Source organism: Daphnia carinata, chromosome 5 (genome assembly GCF_022539665.2).
Source record: "Daphnia carinata strain CSIRO-1 chromosome 5, CSIRO_AGI_Dcar_HiC_V3, whole genome shotgun sequence".
NCBI classification, from domain to species: domain Eukaryota; kingdom Metazoa; phylum Arthropoda; class Branchiopoda; order Diplostraca; family Daphniidae; genus Daphnia; species Daphnia carinata.
This window is the reverse complement of record NC_081335.1, coordinates 3,937,918-3,952,997: the sequence shown is the minus strand read 5'-3', so window position 1 is coordinate 3,952,997 and position 15,080 is coordinate 3,937,918. Positions and strand designations below refer to the sequence as shown.

At 43.5% G+C, this 15,080-nt stretch overlaps 4 protein-coding genes across 5 annotated transcripts; 2 read left to right on the top strand and 2 right to left on the bottom strand.

Annotated features, from left to right (window-relative positions):
* The first annotated feature begins 93 nt into the window (after positions 1-93).
* Positions 94-2,582, top strand: LOC130696430 (abl interactor 2-like). The gene is made up of 6 exons (XM_057519508.2): positions 94-301; positions 375-468; positions 694-1,082; positions 1,259-1,656; positions 1,971-2,162; positions 2,227-2,582. Exons 1-6 carry the CDS (start codon positions 274-276, stop codon positions 2,338-2,340), a joined length of 1,215 nt encoding a protein of 404 aa, XP_057375491.1. The 5' UTR covers positions 94-273; the 3' UTR covers positions 2,341-2,582.
* A 226-nt stretch (positions 2,583-2,808) lies between these two features.
* LOC130696423 (uncharacterized) lies at positions 2,809-10,794 on the bottom strand. 2 transcript variants are annotated; one of them, XM_057519498.2, is made up of 4 exons: positions 10,614-10,794; positions 5,457-5,700; positions 5,035-5,382; positions 2,809-4,931 (listed from the first exon to the last, which is right to left on the bottom strand). In XM_057519498.2, exons 2-4 carry the CDS (start codon positions 5,691-5,693, stop codon positions 3,030-3,032), a joined length of 2,487 nt encoding a protein of 828 aa, XP_057375481.1. In that variant the 5' UTR covers positions 5,694-5,700; positions 10,614-10,794; the 3' UTR covers positions 2,809-3,029. The 2 variants fall into 2 exon arrangements, with proteins under 2 accessions (XP_057375481.1, XP_057375483.1); XM_057519500.2 differs by lacking the exon at positions 10,614-10,794 and adding an exon at positions 9,289-10,101.
* A 555-nt stretch (positions 10,795-11,349) lies between these two features.
* Positions 11,350-12,893, bottom strand: LOC130696431 (methionyl-tRNA formyltransferase, mitochondrial-like). Its single transcript, XM_057519509.2, has 5 exons — positions 12,690-12,893; positions 12,392-12,604; positions 12,202-12,324; positions 11,884-12,062; positions 11,350-11,812 (listed from the first exon to the last, which is right to left on the bottom strand). Exons 1-5 carry the CDS (start codon positions 12,854-12,856, stop codon positions 11,445-11,447), a joined length of 1,050 nt encoding a protein of 349 aa, XP_057375492.1. The 5' UTR covers positions 12,857-12,893; the 3' UTR covers positions 11,350-11,444.
* A 54-nt stretch (positions 12,894-12,947) lies between these two features.
* LOC130696432 (thioredoxin domain-containing protein-like) lies at positions 12,948-14,341 on the top strand. Its single transcript, XM_057519510.2, has 6 exons — positions 12,948-13,144; positions 13,211-13,399; positions 13,463-13,601; positions 13,672-13,833; positions 13,902-14,027; positions 14,087-14,341. The coding sequence occupies exons 1-6, from the start codon at positions 13,003-13,005 to the stop codon at positions 14,256-14,258; spliced, it is 930 nt and encodes a 309-aa protein (XP_057375493.1). The 5' UTR covers positions 12,948-13,002; the 3' UTR covers positions 14,259-14,341.
* The last annotated feature ends 739 nt before the right edge of the window (positions 14,342-15,080 follow it).

Here is a 15,080-nt window from a genome sequence, read left to right as displayed (position 1 = left end):
GGTCATCGCTGGCGACATGCTAACGGAAGTAAAAAAAAAAAAAAAAATAGGCCATCGTAGTAACGCCTGGCTTGTCAGCTGTTTAGTTGGTCTGCAGTGTTCGGTGGGAGCGATACGAGTTCTTTCTCTTTGTTTTTTCTTTTTATTTTTTCCCTACCAAATTTTATAGTAACCTTCTTGGTTCTTCATATCATATTTTATTTTAGCTTCAGTTAGTTTTATCCGCCAGGCTGCTAGGTTGTTTTTTTTTACAGATAGGATTTATTTTAACCAATGGCGCAGAGAACTCTATCGTTGAATGGTGAGGCAATAATATCGTGTTATCTTCCAAAGTTGTTTTTCTAAGATATTGGTTGATCTGATTTCCAATTCAGTCAAGGCTCCTGTAAGGCCTGCTCCCCCGCCACCATTAAACATTGCAAAAGTCAACACATCCCATGTGCAACATGCAGCCCCAGCATCATCAAGGTATTCTGGGTATTTTCTTTGTTTCCACATTGCCTGGAGGCAGAAAACTTCAAATTTTTTATTTGTGCTTGTAATGTGTAGTGTAACTAAGGACTTGGCTGCATTAGCCAAATGTGTATCTCACCTCTTTCTTTATACATGTCATACTTCTTCAAGCTGTTATTGAAGACCTACAATCCTAAGGCCATAACCTTGCAAATAACTTGACACTTATTTGTGATCCAGTACTAGGGCACCCCCAAGACCATCTGCAGAACCCAAGAAGAAAATTGCTCCACCAAGGCCTCCTCCACCCAAGGCCAGTGCCCAGCTCAAGGCAGTTCAGAGTGCTGTTATTTTCGCTGGAATGATTTCACAGCCCAAGAAACAAAATCAGGCTCTCTTGACCTCATCGGTGACTGCACCAGATCTCTTAATCAATTGGGATTCACCGCCGACGTCACCAACTCCTGGCCGATCATCCAGCGATGGTCTAAGTCTCAAGAGCTTTGGGTCAGACAGCAGCGGGACACATGGCGCATTCAGCACGATGACTCGAAGCGAAAGTGGTTTTGAGAGTGAACCCGACGCATGGAGTGAAACAGCTGTCACTACAGCCGCACCCGCCAAAAATGGTAAACGATCCAAAACGCCTCACATAGTGCGTTCTCATGCACCACCGTGAACGAAATGGGTGTAGACGTCGGGATAAGATTGTAAACACGATATCGAATAACGCCCCCATCCTCAAATTTCTCAGTTTGAGTATCGTGACATTTAAAATGTTGGCATTGTTTTTGTTATTGTGCAGAGAACCTGAAACCCTTCACCATGCCCACAATAATACGGCCGAATAGATCCAGACCGCCACCTCCGGCCATAAAATCTTCGACCCATCTGCAAGTCTTGGAAAAGATTACCTCCATTCCAGTTGTGCCCGTCAACCATCCGCGATCGTCTTCGCCGTACTTGGCCGATTTGCTCGATTTGGACGTCACGGAGGACGATTACTCGCCCCCAGAGCCTTCCATTCCGCCACCAGCTCCGCCTTCCTTTCTGCTGGATTCATCTCTTGTCAACGCTGCTGCTGCTGCCGTTCTTTCCTCTTCGTCGCCCCCACGCTCCCTCGAACTGGACTCGCACGATCTTGGATCGGCTGTGGCTCTCTTTGATTACCAGAGTTCTCACTCTGGGGATCTTAACTTTAAGGTAAAAGAGCATCACAAATCCTTCGTGTTTGGCAGGACACACACGCGCTGCAAACTTTCCTAGGTGTCTAAATGAAATTTATCCGTCTTCCTGTACGCAAAAGTTAGCGAAATTCGAGCCAGGGGTTTTCTGCGTGAATGCACGGTCGCCTGGCATTGGTTGCACGAGTTTAGTCTTACATCCCAAGGGCTTCATTGACCCGTGTCTCTTTAAAGACTAGTCTGCTTTAAACACGTACTGGCGAAAAGATTTCGCTTTCGCCGCATGCCATTCGTCCGATTTTTCGTAATTAACGTATCATCATTTCTAAACAGGAAGGAGACAGGATCGTCTTGATATCTCAAGTGAACGATGAATGGTACAGAGGGTCCATCGGTTCTTCGGAAGGAATGTTTCCAGCAAGTTTTGTTCGCATCGACGTGCCGTTGGAGCGCAAGTCCAATTCAAATCGAGCAGTGGCCTTGTACGCCTTTACAGCTGAAACCGATCAGGATTTGAGTTTAAAGGTAAAGAGATAGTCACAAATTACATTGAAGCAAAAATTCTGTTATGGTTTGGCTGGAACGACAGGAAGGTGATATTGTTCGAGTGATTGAATCTGTTGGCAACGGCTGGCTTTTTGGAGAGGATTTGTCCGGTCGGCGAGGTCAATTCCCCGAATCTTTTGTCCGCCTGGAGCACTGAGTCAACCTACACGCCCGTCTATGTGGAGTTTGTATGTCCCGATTTTTTGTTATCTGCCTTTACATCGGATTTCCCTCTGTTCAAAGATGGCAGTCGTGATGTTTTCAACTGAAATCAACTTTGAAGATTATATATAAATATACATATTCTTTAAGCCTCTCGTAAGAGTGTGAGAACATTGCACTTGATATTTATATACATATGTACATGCTAAATGAGAATACATTGAATTCCCGACCCTACGAAGTCTTTCGTGAAAATAGCCCAGCTAAGTAAAAACGTTTTTTTTTTTTTCAAAAATGAGATCCACCACCGCTATACAATAAAGCCATCTAGCAAATCGAGCATAATGTCATTTCCCCCATGATCCGGCGGAAGGCTGCAATTCATCACAAGCTGATGCCAATTGGGAGATGTAATCCACACAGCTGGGATGCCGTCTTCGTAATCAATTTGAGTGGAACACTATGATTTGACGAGAGGAAAATGGACGAGCTAATTATGAAAAAGAAGGACCGAGAAGAAGCTAATTGCATTGCATGTCGTCCTTTTGTTCTGTCGCACACACCACGTTCGACGTGAGAAAATGTTGTAGGAGCTGGCCCAACTCGGTCGGAATTCAAAAGGCAAAAAAATTACAATGCTGTACATTTATGATGAATGGTAAGCAAGGCAGGCATGGGATGTTATCAGCTGTAATACAGCTCCTCAACAGCCGATGAAACTTCGTAGTTACTGCCTTGCAATTCCGGTTCGAGACCATCTTCCGGCTCTTGTTCGTCGCACGACCATCTCCTCGTCTGTTGGGGCAACGTCAATCGATTTTTCAGGATGGGACGCAAAGGCCGTTGGGCGTTGGGCTGATGATTCGAATGATGATGATGACGATGATGGTGGCGGACGGATCTATCGATGTCGTCGTCTAGGCAACGGCCCCAAGTGTCCTGCATTTGTGCAAGACGTTTCTGGAGGGCGCGATATTCGAACAGGAAGCGATTGAGTTGGCCCGTGTGATAGGCGTAACGTCGGTGAAAATCTTCGTCAAACTCTTCCGAATGATGACGGCGGATCAATTCAGTTTGGCCCGCGTCCAATTCCGAATCGTAACTGTCCCTCCGCAAAGAGACGGGAACGTGCTGCGTTTGGTAGAACACGTTCGCACAATGCTCCTGGTCGTCGTCCAATTCGTTCACTTCCCAATCGGACAGCCGTCGACGATTGCCCGTCACCGCAACGACGGCCCTCCGTCCTGGAAACGCACTTTCCTGCTGACGTGTTGGTTGAAAGTAGCGCGAGGTCGGATAAATGGGCGGCGATGATCGCTCACGTTTCAGCTGGATCAGTTCCATTTCGTCCTGATTGGAAGTCACGTCGCTAGATCCCGAATAATCGGCCGAAGGCAAAAGGTCCACCAAATCCGGATAGTTGCGCGTCGGGCTCGGAGACGACACTTTCTCCGATTTCAGGATCGGACGAGGCGTAGTCTCTTCCGCATTGAACTTGACTTTGTTTTGGTACATGGCTATTTGTCTGTGTCCGTCGACGATCGGCTCCGTCATTACTTCCGCATCGTTGGTCGGCAGCTTGATGTCCAGGGAAGGTTTGCTCGGCTGGTTACTCACCAGCCATTGCTTGTCCGGGAACCGAGTCTCCACTTTGGCTTCGTGCGGATGAGACGATCCAACGCTTTCCGCGTTGTCCTCTCCTTTGTATAGCGATCCGTTGTGATTCTTGTAATTGTCGGACGCTGTTGATTGCCTGCGCAAGAAATGATCCGTCTGATCCAGCTTGTCGAACATGCCTCCGGAATTGCCATTCATGGACGGCACTCCCATGACCATCGATGGCCGTCTGTGACGTAAGCTGGCGTGCATGCGTGCACGTTTCAAAGAGCACAGACAGCAGATCAAAAGGACGAGGATTAGCATACCGAAAATGGCCAAGATGAGGCCGGCCATGAGTCCGCGACTCAACTGGCCGGCAGCCAAATCAATGCCGTTCGATTTGACTAAGAGCGTGATGTTGGCCGAGACTTTGTCCGCCCGGTTGGTGGCCTGACACACGTAGAAACCTGAATCCTGTTCGCGAGCAGAGGCCAGCATTAAAGTGCTGGTCTTGTCCGTCCTGTCGATCCTATCGCTGGCCTCGCGTAAATAGTACACCTGATTGACAGCAGGCGGACTCTCATCCGGCGTCGTCAAATTGACGATGAGCCGATCAGCGAAGAACCACAAGACGGACGCTTCCGGATTGCTGACGACGTGACAGGTGAGATTGGCAGTCTGTCCGGCCACGACTTGAACCAATGAATCAACCGGATGAATTTTAGGCGAGCAGGCCAGCTCCTCTAACGGCATTCGGTTCCAGGATAGGCCCCGCAAACGGGCTGGAAAGAGGCAGAGTGGCGGGACGGAGAATGGCATGTTGCGGGCGGCCAGCCACGATCGTAATGGCCGCAGTGGACAGGTGCAATTCCACGGATTGTGATGAAGATCGATGCCTCTCAGAGTGCGCAATGGGCCCAGCGTAGCCGTAGGCAACACTTCAATTAAGTTGCCATCCAAGCGAAGCCATTCCAGCAGCTCTAAACCCTAACGGACAAGGGAACGGATGTCATCGAATTAGCCCAATGTGTCGAAATCAGTCCAGTAGCCAAAAAAAAAAAAAAAAAAAAAAAAAAAGGAACACGCTTACATGAAACGCTTTGTGATCGATGTGATTCAATTGGCAATTGGCAACTTCTAGACGGATCAATTTCGAAGCGGAAGCGAACGTGTGGCCGGCCAATCGGATCAACGGGTTGCCATTGAGTTTCAGCTCACGCAGTTCGGGAAAGTGCTGAAACGCTTGAGTGGGTATCGAAGACAACACGTTGTGGCTGAGGTCCAACTCGATCAAATTGGTCAGCCCGGCAAAAGCCGTCCCATCAATATGCCGAAGAGCGCAACGTTGCAAAATAACGCGTTGCAAATGAGTCAGCCCCAGCCGCCGGAATTCGTTGGCCACCAGCTGCGAAAGCGGATTGCCACTCAAGTCCAGTACCTGCCCCGCCAACACAATAAACAAACCATTCCAAAAAAGAAAAATTTTCCAATTTTCTTTTTCTCTTTAAAAACCTGAATAGTGCTTTCTAATCCGCTGGATGGTACTTCAGTCCAGCCGGCCTGGTGGCAAGTAACACTTTCTTTCCCGCCTTTCCATTTACAGACGCACGGTTTAAGGCAAGCATTGCCCTGCTCGACGGCCGTGCACGTTATCGAGCCAACACATCCAGCTAAAACGATGAAGAAAACGACCAGTTTTTTTATTCCGTACGGCAATCTCATCTTCCGGGCAAGCTTCGATTCCAGCATGTCATTTCTGAAAAATAAAGAATGAAAAAAAAAAATATGTTTCATCTGGTATTATTGACACACATAGAGGAAACATGTTCCATCACAGCCTATGGGAAAAGGTCTAAAGCCTTTGTGTCAATAAGACTGCAAGGGATACATATCTCCCTTTTGTGTGTGTCTATATAATAAACTGAATAAAGTCTTTGGTCATATATAGAGAGAATAGTGAACAAAAAAAAAAAAAAAAAAATGGGTTCAAATATTTGCTAAAGCGGATGGTGCATTTCTTTTTTCTTGCTGGCTGGACACGGCAAGATTTTTTTTTTTCTTTGTCAATCAAACTATATACATATCTATGGTTTTTATTGTTTCTGCCACAGTCCAATAATGTTGAAGTGTACGCTATCTACTATGCCCCGGATATACGCATAAAATAGACATCCTCAAACTGCGGAGTTGAATACCCCCCAAAAAAAGTAGGACTTTTTGTGCATTGTTGTCTATATGAACAAACATCGACCCCGCCTTAAATTTCGACGTTGGAAAAAGAAAAATGTCAATAGACATCCACATTGCGCACTGTTGATCGACAGCTAGCCTTCAAAACGTAGCTGTAAATAATGAAAAATTGGCCGTTTTTTTTCCGGGCCGTCTCCGGTACAATTCGGATCGATTCTTTCATTTTTTTTTTTTTTTAGAAAATATAGAGATTGATTCTCCACGTGAAAGAAAATTGTTCCATGATGAGGCGTAGTTGTCATTATGACGAAACGGCGTTGCGCATCTCCACCTCTATTTTTCTTTTTCGCGTACGCGGCCAGCGATCGATTGGAGCAAAAACGCAATAATCGCCTGAACGATCGAATATATCCGCCAACACGGAAGAATCTAATTGTCCCGGCCGTCAAGAAACAATAAAACAAACAAGTCACACAAACAGAAGAAAGATAGACGCACGAAAAAAAAAAAAAATAGTACGCTATAAACCAAAACAAAAATGGCCTATAGACACATTCTCTTTGCTCCCCTCCTCTTCGCATTGGGGCGGAGTAAAACGGAGGACGTTTGGCAGCGGAAATTGCAGCCCTTCGTGCGGTACACGAGAACGGTGTTGGCCTCTTGCGTGAATGAAATTCCGCAACGGATCAAGGAGGATCAAAAATGAGAAAACGAGTCATTCGACCTTTCCTTTCTTTCACATCGTTTTTTTTTTTTGCACGGGTGGCTATGGCCAATTGCGCAAGCCACTCTGTTTTTTAGTGGAATCGTGACGGTCCGTCTAAGAAGGTCTAAAGAAAAAATATTGAAGGGGAAAATCTTTTCGTGTTCAAATATAGGACTTCAGTGTCCCCGAGTCACGCCCTGTGCGAGCTCGTGTACGTCTACGTACGGACCCTGGTCTTAGTCCCGTGACGTGCTCACGAGGCGTTTCTTTGACTTCATCACATTGGCGAGGCTTCCACCTCGGGATTGAACGCCGCTGGGAGGGGGGGAGAGCAAAAAAAAAAAAAAAGAAAGGAAAATGATACTATTACGAGATTATAGGGTGCATATAGGCTATGCTCAACTACTTTGTGTTGTATGGACGAGGTTCCCAAGACTCGATTCATGGCCATCTAATGCCTCCATTTCAAATCCAATTGCAAGGCTTTACAGCAAAGTTATTGCCGGGACCCTTTTCTCATCTCTCTTCGCTACCTTGCACAGCGCTGGGAGGAGTTGAAACTTGAATAGTTACGTTAGTCTGCTTCGTTTGCAATCAAAACTTGGAATAGAGCTTTTTAGTCTAATTACAGCTATTGTCGAAAACAAAATTTGGCTGCAAGCCGTTTTGGATTGGCGCGCGCACAATGTGTCCGTGATTCGCCTGCGGGCTCGTATTGCAAACATTTGAATATTCAGCGAATTTTGCGTGCCCCTAATAAATTTGAGAACTGTACACTACACACGCTAAACGGAAAGCCTTAATTAACGAATGACGGACGAGAATCGATGGATCCAATTAATTATTACACATCATTCCTCTGTGCGCAGCACGCACGACATTTCCCAGCTCGGCTGCGACTTCCGCAGGAAAAAGATGAGCAATATGCTGGTTAATCCCTTTGTGATGCTTTATCACGCCCAATTCTCTTCAATCAGCTCATCGTGATGAAATGTATGTAGCCAATGTACACATACACAATCGCCTGTGATTAAACAAACGCTCCACGCAAAAGGTCGAACTCTTAAAAGATAAAAAAAAAAACACTAATTCAATTTACTTTTTCCCGCGTCGCATACATAGATACTTAACGAAAGACTTTTTTTTTTTTTCTAAGGTCTCTCGTAACACAACTTAAGTCTTCCCTATTTTTTCTTAGCAATTCTATCGTAGCCCTCCGTTGGAAATTATATATATATTTTTTTGAGAAACTACGGCCTGAACTTGTAGTGATGTATAAAAGATCAAAGGTGTCAATGATAAGTATGTGGAAACCTTAGTGTTATTATAACTCGTGTCATTTGCGCATTAACGAAATAACGCCACCGGTTTCCGTACAAATAAATTGAAACGTCGCGCAACATTGACGCTCTCGTGTCTACTTTTTAATGCACTCCTATATTCGCATGCAAACAGCCGCTCCGGCAATCAAAGGCGACGGGCACAATAAACGGGGCATTCGCGCATCAAATAAATAAAAGAATTTAATGGAATGATGTACAAAGCGTATGTAGCTCTTTTTTTGCACTCTTACAGTTCGTAAAGTGTCAAGGTATTTGCCTAGGGGATCGATCACGCACGACAAACAAGATCTATACGATCTTATAGTATTAGATCTTTTTCTGGGAATTTCTCTACGTAAAAAACGACAGTTATGAAGGCGAGGGGGAAAAGAAAAACGGTGAGTGTCATAGACGTGCGATGACCGCCAAAAGCTCCCGCGGGATCGACTTCCAAGTGCGTGCGAAAACATGGAACGCTAGTCTGAATGGATTGTACACGATGAGAAATTCTATTTTATCTACCTTTAAAAAGAACTCCATCATAATAAAGAAGGGAGAAAAAGAAAATGAGTTGTCGGATGGCCTGAACGACAGATACGCTAGTTGAGCGACGGCTAAAAGATTTCCCAAAAGACTTTGTCAATTAAGTCGTACGCGACTAGAACTGCAAAAGAGCTCATTTCCCATGGTTTTTGGCCACCCTTAAATAGGCCATCATTTTTTTTTTTTTAGACATCCTCAGGGCCCTATATGCTAGCTTATCTTTAACTGTAACCAAGCTAAAATATATATGCTCAGTTGGCGATGAAAAACCGATTTTTTTTTCGGGACCCCTGTGTCCAAAACACTTCCGCACTGCAACCGACTTGTTCAGTCCCGCCTGTTTTTTGTTTTTTTTTCTCTATTGGATCAACTGTCGTTTTCTTTTGGACGTCACTTGCATTCGTTGTCAGACTAACACTTGTATTACGATCAATGGTTTTAAAAGCTAGACAGAGTCCACATATATCCCCCCCAAAAAAAATCCAGCAAGTTTCCCACTTTGCTCGTTTTGCCGTCTTCTCGACGATTTAAAGCTCGTACAAAACCAAAAAAAAAAAAAAAAATGAGAAAAAGTTGGGATTACCTTTGATTCTCATAAAAGAGCTGCTGGCAGCACGTGCTGATTGGATCGCGTGACCTACGGGCTCTGTTTCCAAGTCCCCCTGATTTTTTTTTTTCGTTCTTCTTTCCGCACAGTTGTGCGCAGACGTTTGGCCCGACTAACTTTCCCTTTTTTTTTCTCTTCCAACCAGAGTTGGATGTATTTATTTCGTTGCGGATGGCATGACAGGAATTCACAACTACGAGATTCTTTAACTCCTTGCGTCTACTTGTTCCGCTTTAGACGTCTATATAATACATATGAGTTGAAATTGGGTGCACAAGATTGGAACATTTGCTACTAGTGACTACGGCCCCGCACCGACTTTATGATGCCACACGCACAACAAAAGACAACTGCAGAAAACGAGAGAGAGAGAGAGAGAGTTGTGAGAGCCATTGTTTCTTAACTACTGAACGATCCAGCAGAGAAAAAAGTGCGGGGGAGGTACAGCAAAAGAAGAATTCTTTTAACCTTAGGCATAACTATTGTTTTTTAGCTTTTTTCTTCTTTTTTAGGGGAGGAATTTAAAGTTTTTAAGAAGAAAACAGGAGGTAGAGTTAACAAAAAAAAAAAAGAAGAAACAAGCTCATTCATACTTGATGAAACCATTGATTTTCTTGATTTTTCTAGCCCGTCGTGTCGCTGTGTGAAGAGAGTGTTTTCACGCAAAACGTGAACGCATCCATTCGTCGAGACTTTGCAATCATGGATGTTTAAAAAATCATGGAAAGATAGAAAATAATGTCCTCTAGCAAAAAGAGGGGAGAGAAACCTTGAATGAAGACACGTGCACCTGAATGCGAAACTAATTAAGGCGCACGATGGTGTTCTCATCGCAGCATTTGTTTCATTTTCGGCATAGGATTCGGGATCCTCCCACCTTTTTTTTTCTATGCCCTTTTTTTTTTGTCGCATAAGAAATGAAATAGTATTTTTCTTTTCAAAGAAAGTAGATGATATCATAAGATGCGTACCGTTGGGATTGAGCTGCTCCTGTTTTAGTAAATATGTTGGGACACGAATGTTTCAAAAAGCGCATAATATATCCTATCCAACCGTGAGCGAGGCACATTAACTATTCCAGAAATGCATGGAACTCTGCTCTGCTACTGTACATGACATTTTTGTCAAGTAGAAAACACAGGAAAAAGAAAACAAAATGTCATTGGCGGATGCAAATGATGGTACCTACTACCCGTCACGGAGAACTACGAATGAGATCAAGTCAAAATGAAAACTACAAAGATCTAAGGCACGTAATCACATTGCTTAACGTTTTCAAAATTTTCAAGGTATGATCATACCGCTACGAGAGAATTCCAAATGCGGATCGCCTCGGATACGTTGAACGAGCACACGAAATATAACGTTCGGGAAAAATACGTATGTTCTCCTTGTTCAACAAGAAGCACAAATGACCGGCCCGGAGGACAGACAAGTACTGTACTGGGTGTCTCTAAAACTTGCCGGTCAGGATACACAGCCAGTATCAACCTACCCCCCTCTCTTTACTCTTCCACCCACTTTATTTATTTATTTTTTTTTTTTTGCTTTCCCTTTCTATTTTTTTTTTTTTATTCTAGCCATTTGCTACGCGTATGTCCAACTCACGGCGGATGCGCAGGGCAACTGGTTCTCGCCTTTCGAAAAAAGGGCCGCTTCCATAGACACGTAGCACTTGCGGGTGGCCGCTATCTACTGGTAGGTAACGTTGCGCGTCGGAGCGTACAGTACAGTCGATAATCCATAATAACGATTCTCGTCTTTTTTTCGTGTTCATTTGGCGGTTTTTAGCAACAGTCGCTGGACGTTGCTATATAATGTGATTATCGGAAGCATTCTGCTGGTACAACTGCTATACGATCAGCCATAGAAGGGTGTCGACGCCCAGCACATAGATCATAATGACCCTCCCTTTCGAAGAGACAGAGAACCCACTGGTCATTGATTTACCGAGCGTGCGTGTGCTCTACCATTATAATATCCATCTGTTCGTCCGTTAGTGACGGATTAATGTGTCCAAGGCCCTAACATATGAAGTTAATATAATATTTCTATTTGTCGACGATGCCCATGACATACAGGCACCTACACGCACACGCACACGCATACAAAGTGAACATGACTTACGCACTTTAGTGGACATCGAAATAATGCTGATCTATGGCTTTCTTTTGCAAATAGCCGTTGAAAAAATCTAGTGCGCTCATGACTGGTCGCCGGTGAAGGGTTACATGGCGAATGGCTACCCAGTCTTGGCAACGGACGAACAGCAAGTTTCGCTGGCGATCGACAATGATGCGGCCTGGCCGATCGACGAGATCTGTAAACATCGGGGGTGGCTTTGTCGTGGGTGGTTCCACGTCGTTCAATTTGACGTTGTTGCCGTGGAAGAAAGTCTGTAGTTTAAACAGGTGCCGAGTCGCTCTCCACCTATTGTAGATTTGGGCAGCATTCATTGAACTCCAATCGATGTGAGATAGGGTGGCGTCAATTTTGGGTGCTAGAAGTCGGCGGTGAAAGAAAGAGATGGCATAAATAGACGAGCAATGCGTGCATGCACCTCATACATACCTAAAGTAACACCTTCAGACGGCTGTGGAGTGCATCGATTTAGATGATAATGAAGATCGGATATGCAGCGTACAAGTAAATTAGCGCCCATGTCTGCTAATCGATCGGTTAATTGCACGGCAGAAATGTTCGGGTCAATCGGGACACTCTGCTGCTGCACAATGTCACCCACATCGAAACTGTTGCAAGAAATCCCACTGAATGTGGCTGTTTCACGTGATTAATTTTCCAACTAATTTCGACTACTTGAGCCACAGACATTAGGAGAAAATGTCCGAACTCAAATAGCCGCAAACCTGCTTCGTTACAGTTCATTACTGGTAGGGCTTAATTCTCATGATTGTTACTCCTGTCTCGTCGTCTCCATTCATAATGGCGTGCACTATTGGGGCTGCACCTCTCCATCTCGGCAAAATACTGGCATGGATATTTAGCATGCCTCTAAAAATAATAGTTTATTTTGTGACTCTCATACCACAAATTAGCAAGGCAAAAATATGCCACTTACTGTGGGAAACTATTGATGATTCGTTTAGGAATGAGATGCCCAAAAGAAGCTACGACCCCTAACTCCCAACAGTCTTTTGGTGGTTGCTCTTTAGGCAGTGGCCATACTGAGATTGGGAGGTTATGTTTCATTGCATATTTTGCAACCAGACAAGGATGGGGTTTGGGGGCCGGAACTACCACAGATAATTCACTTACCATGCGTCCTTCCTGCCTGAATAATTCAAATTAATACAAATATGTATGATGCACAGATAAAAATATTTAATCTATGAAGCCACGGACCGGCATCTACTAACATGGCTTTATGTAGTTCCTCGAGGCTTTTTAACGCAAAACCGTCGGTTCCAAAGAACATTATCTTCCATTTTTTATTAGTTCCACCTAAACAATACGTTCTAGATTTTAAAACGGTCACATTTTTCACAGTTTTTAATAGAAGAGTTCTGAAATTCACAAAAAACATGTTCTCCGAAGGTAATCGTCTGCTTTTCCGTTTCCATGGAAATGTCTAACAACAGCTGCAATAATTCGCCACAAGATGGTGACTGTATAGCGAATGATGTGTTTTACTCCGTTACCGAAACACACGATTTGACCTGAGGTTCAAGAATGTTGACGAGTTGTTTATTTCTTTTTGTCTTTCTGTCGTCATTCGTCACCGCTGTTTTTGGAAATCTCGAACAAGTCAATGATACAGATTTAGAGAAATTGATCGCCAATGAAAAGTTTGTCATAGTTTTGTTTCGTGATGGTAGGTTTTCCGGAGTTCAAAAATGTTGATGACATCCACATCTTTCATTTGCGTGTACTACTTTAGAAATTTGCAAGGGCTGCGATGAACTGGAAGCACAACTTTCCTCGATTAGAGAAGATCTAGTCGATTCTTTGAACGCCTGGGTAGTGAAGGCTGTGTCTAGCCCACTAGTGGCCAACTTTACATCAGGAAAGGATTCGGGAAAACCACTTGTTGTTTACTTCAGACATAGTGTTCCTCTTCATTATGATGGTATAACACTTGATACTAAGGTTTTCTTGTCCCATGACCATTACTAGTTTTCTATACTTCCAGGCCCATTGAATGATGAGGTAATCCTAGAAACATTTGTTCAAAATAAAGAAGCTGCTGTTAGTCATCTGAATGATGATTCTTTTGAACATTTGACTCAAGCAGCCTCGGGAGCAACAACTGGGGACTGGTTTGTCATGTTGTAAGTAATAGTTTGTGTGTTTGAGACCTTAACTGTAGATCTAAAAATTTATCTAGTCTTCTTTTTTAAGCTATCGAGATGACTCTGAGCCCTGTGTGAAGTTCTTAGCCAAATGGGAATATATTGCCTCACAGCTTAAAGGAAGGATTAATTTGGCCAAAGTTAACATAAAGGATGATGGGATCTCAACAGGAAGTCGTTTCGGAGTGGAACAAGTTCCTGCATTTCTCTTGTAGGCAGAAACAGACTTTATGTAAACTTAATATTGCACAGATCGAAATTGTTTGTTTTTGCATACAGTTTTCGCCAAGGAAAGATATTCAACTATGATCTCCCTAAGCTTGATAGTAAAGCTTTTCAAGATTTTGCTCTTGGCTGGTACAAAAATGTTCCGTCCAAGAATGTACCTTCTCCAAAGACACCATTGTAAATATTATTGTTCTAATTCATTTTAGTTTAAATATTCAAACCAAATTATGATTTAGTGATGAATTGGTTGATCGAGCTGTATTCATGCTGAAAGAAAACCCCTTGATATTACCAGGAGCTGGTATTGCTCTCATACTCATTCTGTTGGCTGTCGGTTTCAACGCCTGGAAAAGTCGAAAGCCCGAGAAACCAACAAAAACGAAGAAAAGTGTAAAAAAATCCAATTAAAGCTATTGAGAGAATACGATATTTCCGGCAAGAACTGGAACTATGCGAGAGGTGCTCTTTGGAATACACAATTTCCAAACTTCGCTTTTGCCTTCCAATTATCTATTATAGTGGCAGTACCAGAAAATCGCGGTATGTGACACACACCGCGTGATCTCGAGTTTAACTCTACTGGGAATGCTAGTACATCACTACACACTTTACTGCAAGTAGTGGTCCCATAGACCAGTCACAAAATCAGTAACAGAATGATGATTGATGGCAAGATGAGGTGATAGCCAGCCACCACGATGGGAAGTCTTGGAAACGACTGGATCGGTTATAAAATTTTTCATTCGAATTTAATTTAATTTTGCAACGCTGGTTGTATTTCTCTAGTGTATTTTTCAAGTGCATCTTTTCATTCTTTTCTTCAGATTCCTGCGTATATTATAGAGCAATAGAAGGTGACAGAAAAAAGTTACAGGGAAGGGTGTAGGAATCGATGCTTCTATCTTTCCTTCACGGATGGATACATCGCTGTTTATTTCCAGTTTATCATTATTGCGTCCAAGATAGTGCTAAAGCAGAAAACGGAATAGACAACCATTAATCGAAATGACAGTCATTAAGCGGGAAAAAGGAGACAAAACAAAGTCCGACGTTCTTACACCAGCAACAATTTCCTTTTTCAATTCGATTCCTGCTAATTAGAAAAAAGACAGGCACTGCAATCCACAAAATAAATCGCCAACTCCACATTTACACCAGAAATGTATAAAGAAAGGAATTAAACCAGCATTGGAATTGATGGCGGGAGATGGTTTACTTTATTTTAAGACG

Coding starts and splice junctions, on each gene's coding strand:
- LOC130696423 (XM_057519498.2), bottom strand. CDS start 5,693: ATGCTGGAATCGAAGCTTGCCCGGAAGATGAGATTGCCGTACGGAATA. Junction 5,383..5,456: donor GATTAGAAAGCACTATTCAG/GTTTTTAAAGAG, acceptor TTGGCGGGGCAG/GTACTGGACTTGAGTGGCAA. Junction 4,932..5,034: donor TCGATCACAAAGCGTTTCAT/GTAAGCGTGTTC, acceptor CTTGTCCGTTAG/GGTTTAGAGCTGCTGGAATG.
- LOC130696432 (XM_057519510.2), top strand. CDS start 13,003: ATGTTGACGAGTTGTTTATTTCTTTTTGTCTTTCTGTCGTCATTCGTC. Junction 13,602..13,671: donor GGGGACTGGTTTGTCATGTT/GTAAGTAATAGT, acceptor TTCTTTTTTAAG/CTATCGAGATGACTCTGAGC. Junction 14,028..14,086: donor CCTTCTCCAAAGACACCATT/GTAAATATTATT, acceptor ATTATGATTTAG/TGATGAATTGGTTGATCGAG.
- LOC130696430 (XM_057519508.2), top strand. CDS start 274: ATGGCGCAGAGAACTCTATCGTTGAATG. Junction 1,083..1,258: donor AGCCGCACCCGCCAAAAATG/GTAAACGATCCA, acceptor GTTATTGTGCAG/AGAACCTGAAACCCTTCACC. Junction 1,657..1,970: donor CTGGGGATCTTAACTTTAAG/GTAAAAGAGCAT, acceptor ATTTCTAAACAG/GAAGGAGACAGGATCGTCTT.
- LOC130696431 (XM_057519509.2), bottom strand. CDS start 12,856: ATGTTTTTTGTGAATTTCAGAACTCTTCTATTAAAAACTGTGAAAAAT. Junction 12,325..12,391: donor ATCATCAATAGTTTCCCACA/GTAAGTGGCATA, acceptor TATTATTTTTAG/AGGCATGCTAAATATCCATG. Junction 11,813..11,883: donor GTCTGAAGGTGTTACTTTAG/GTATGTATGAGG, acceptor GCCGACTTCTAG/CACCCAAAATTGACGCCACC.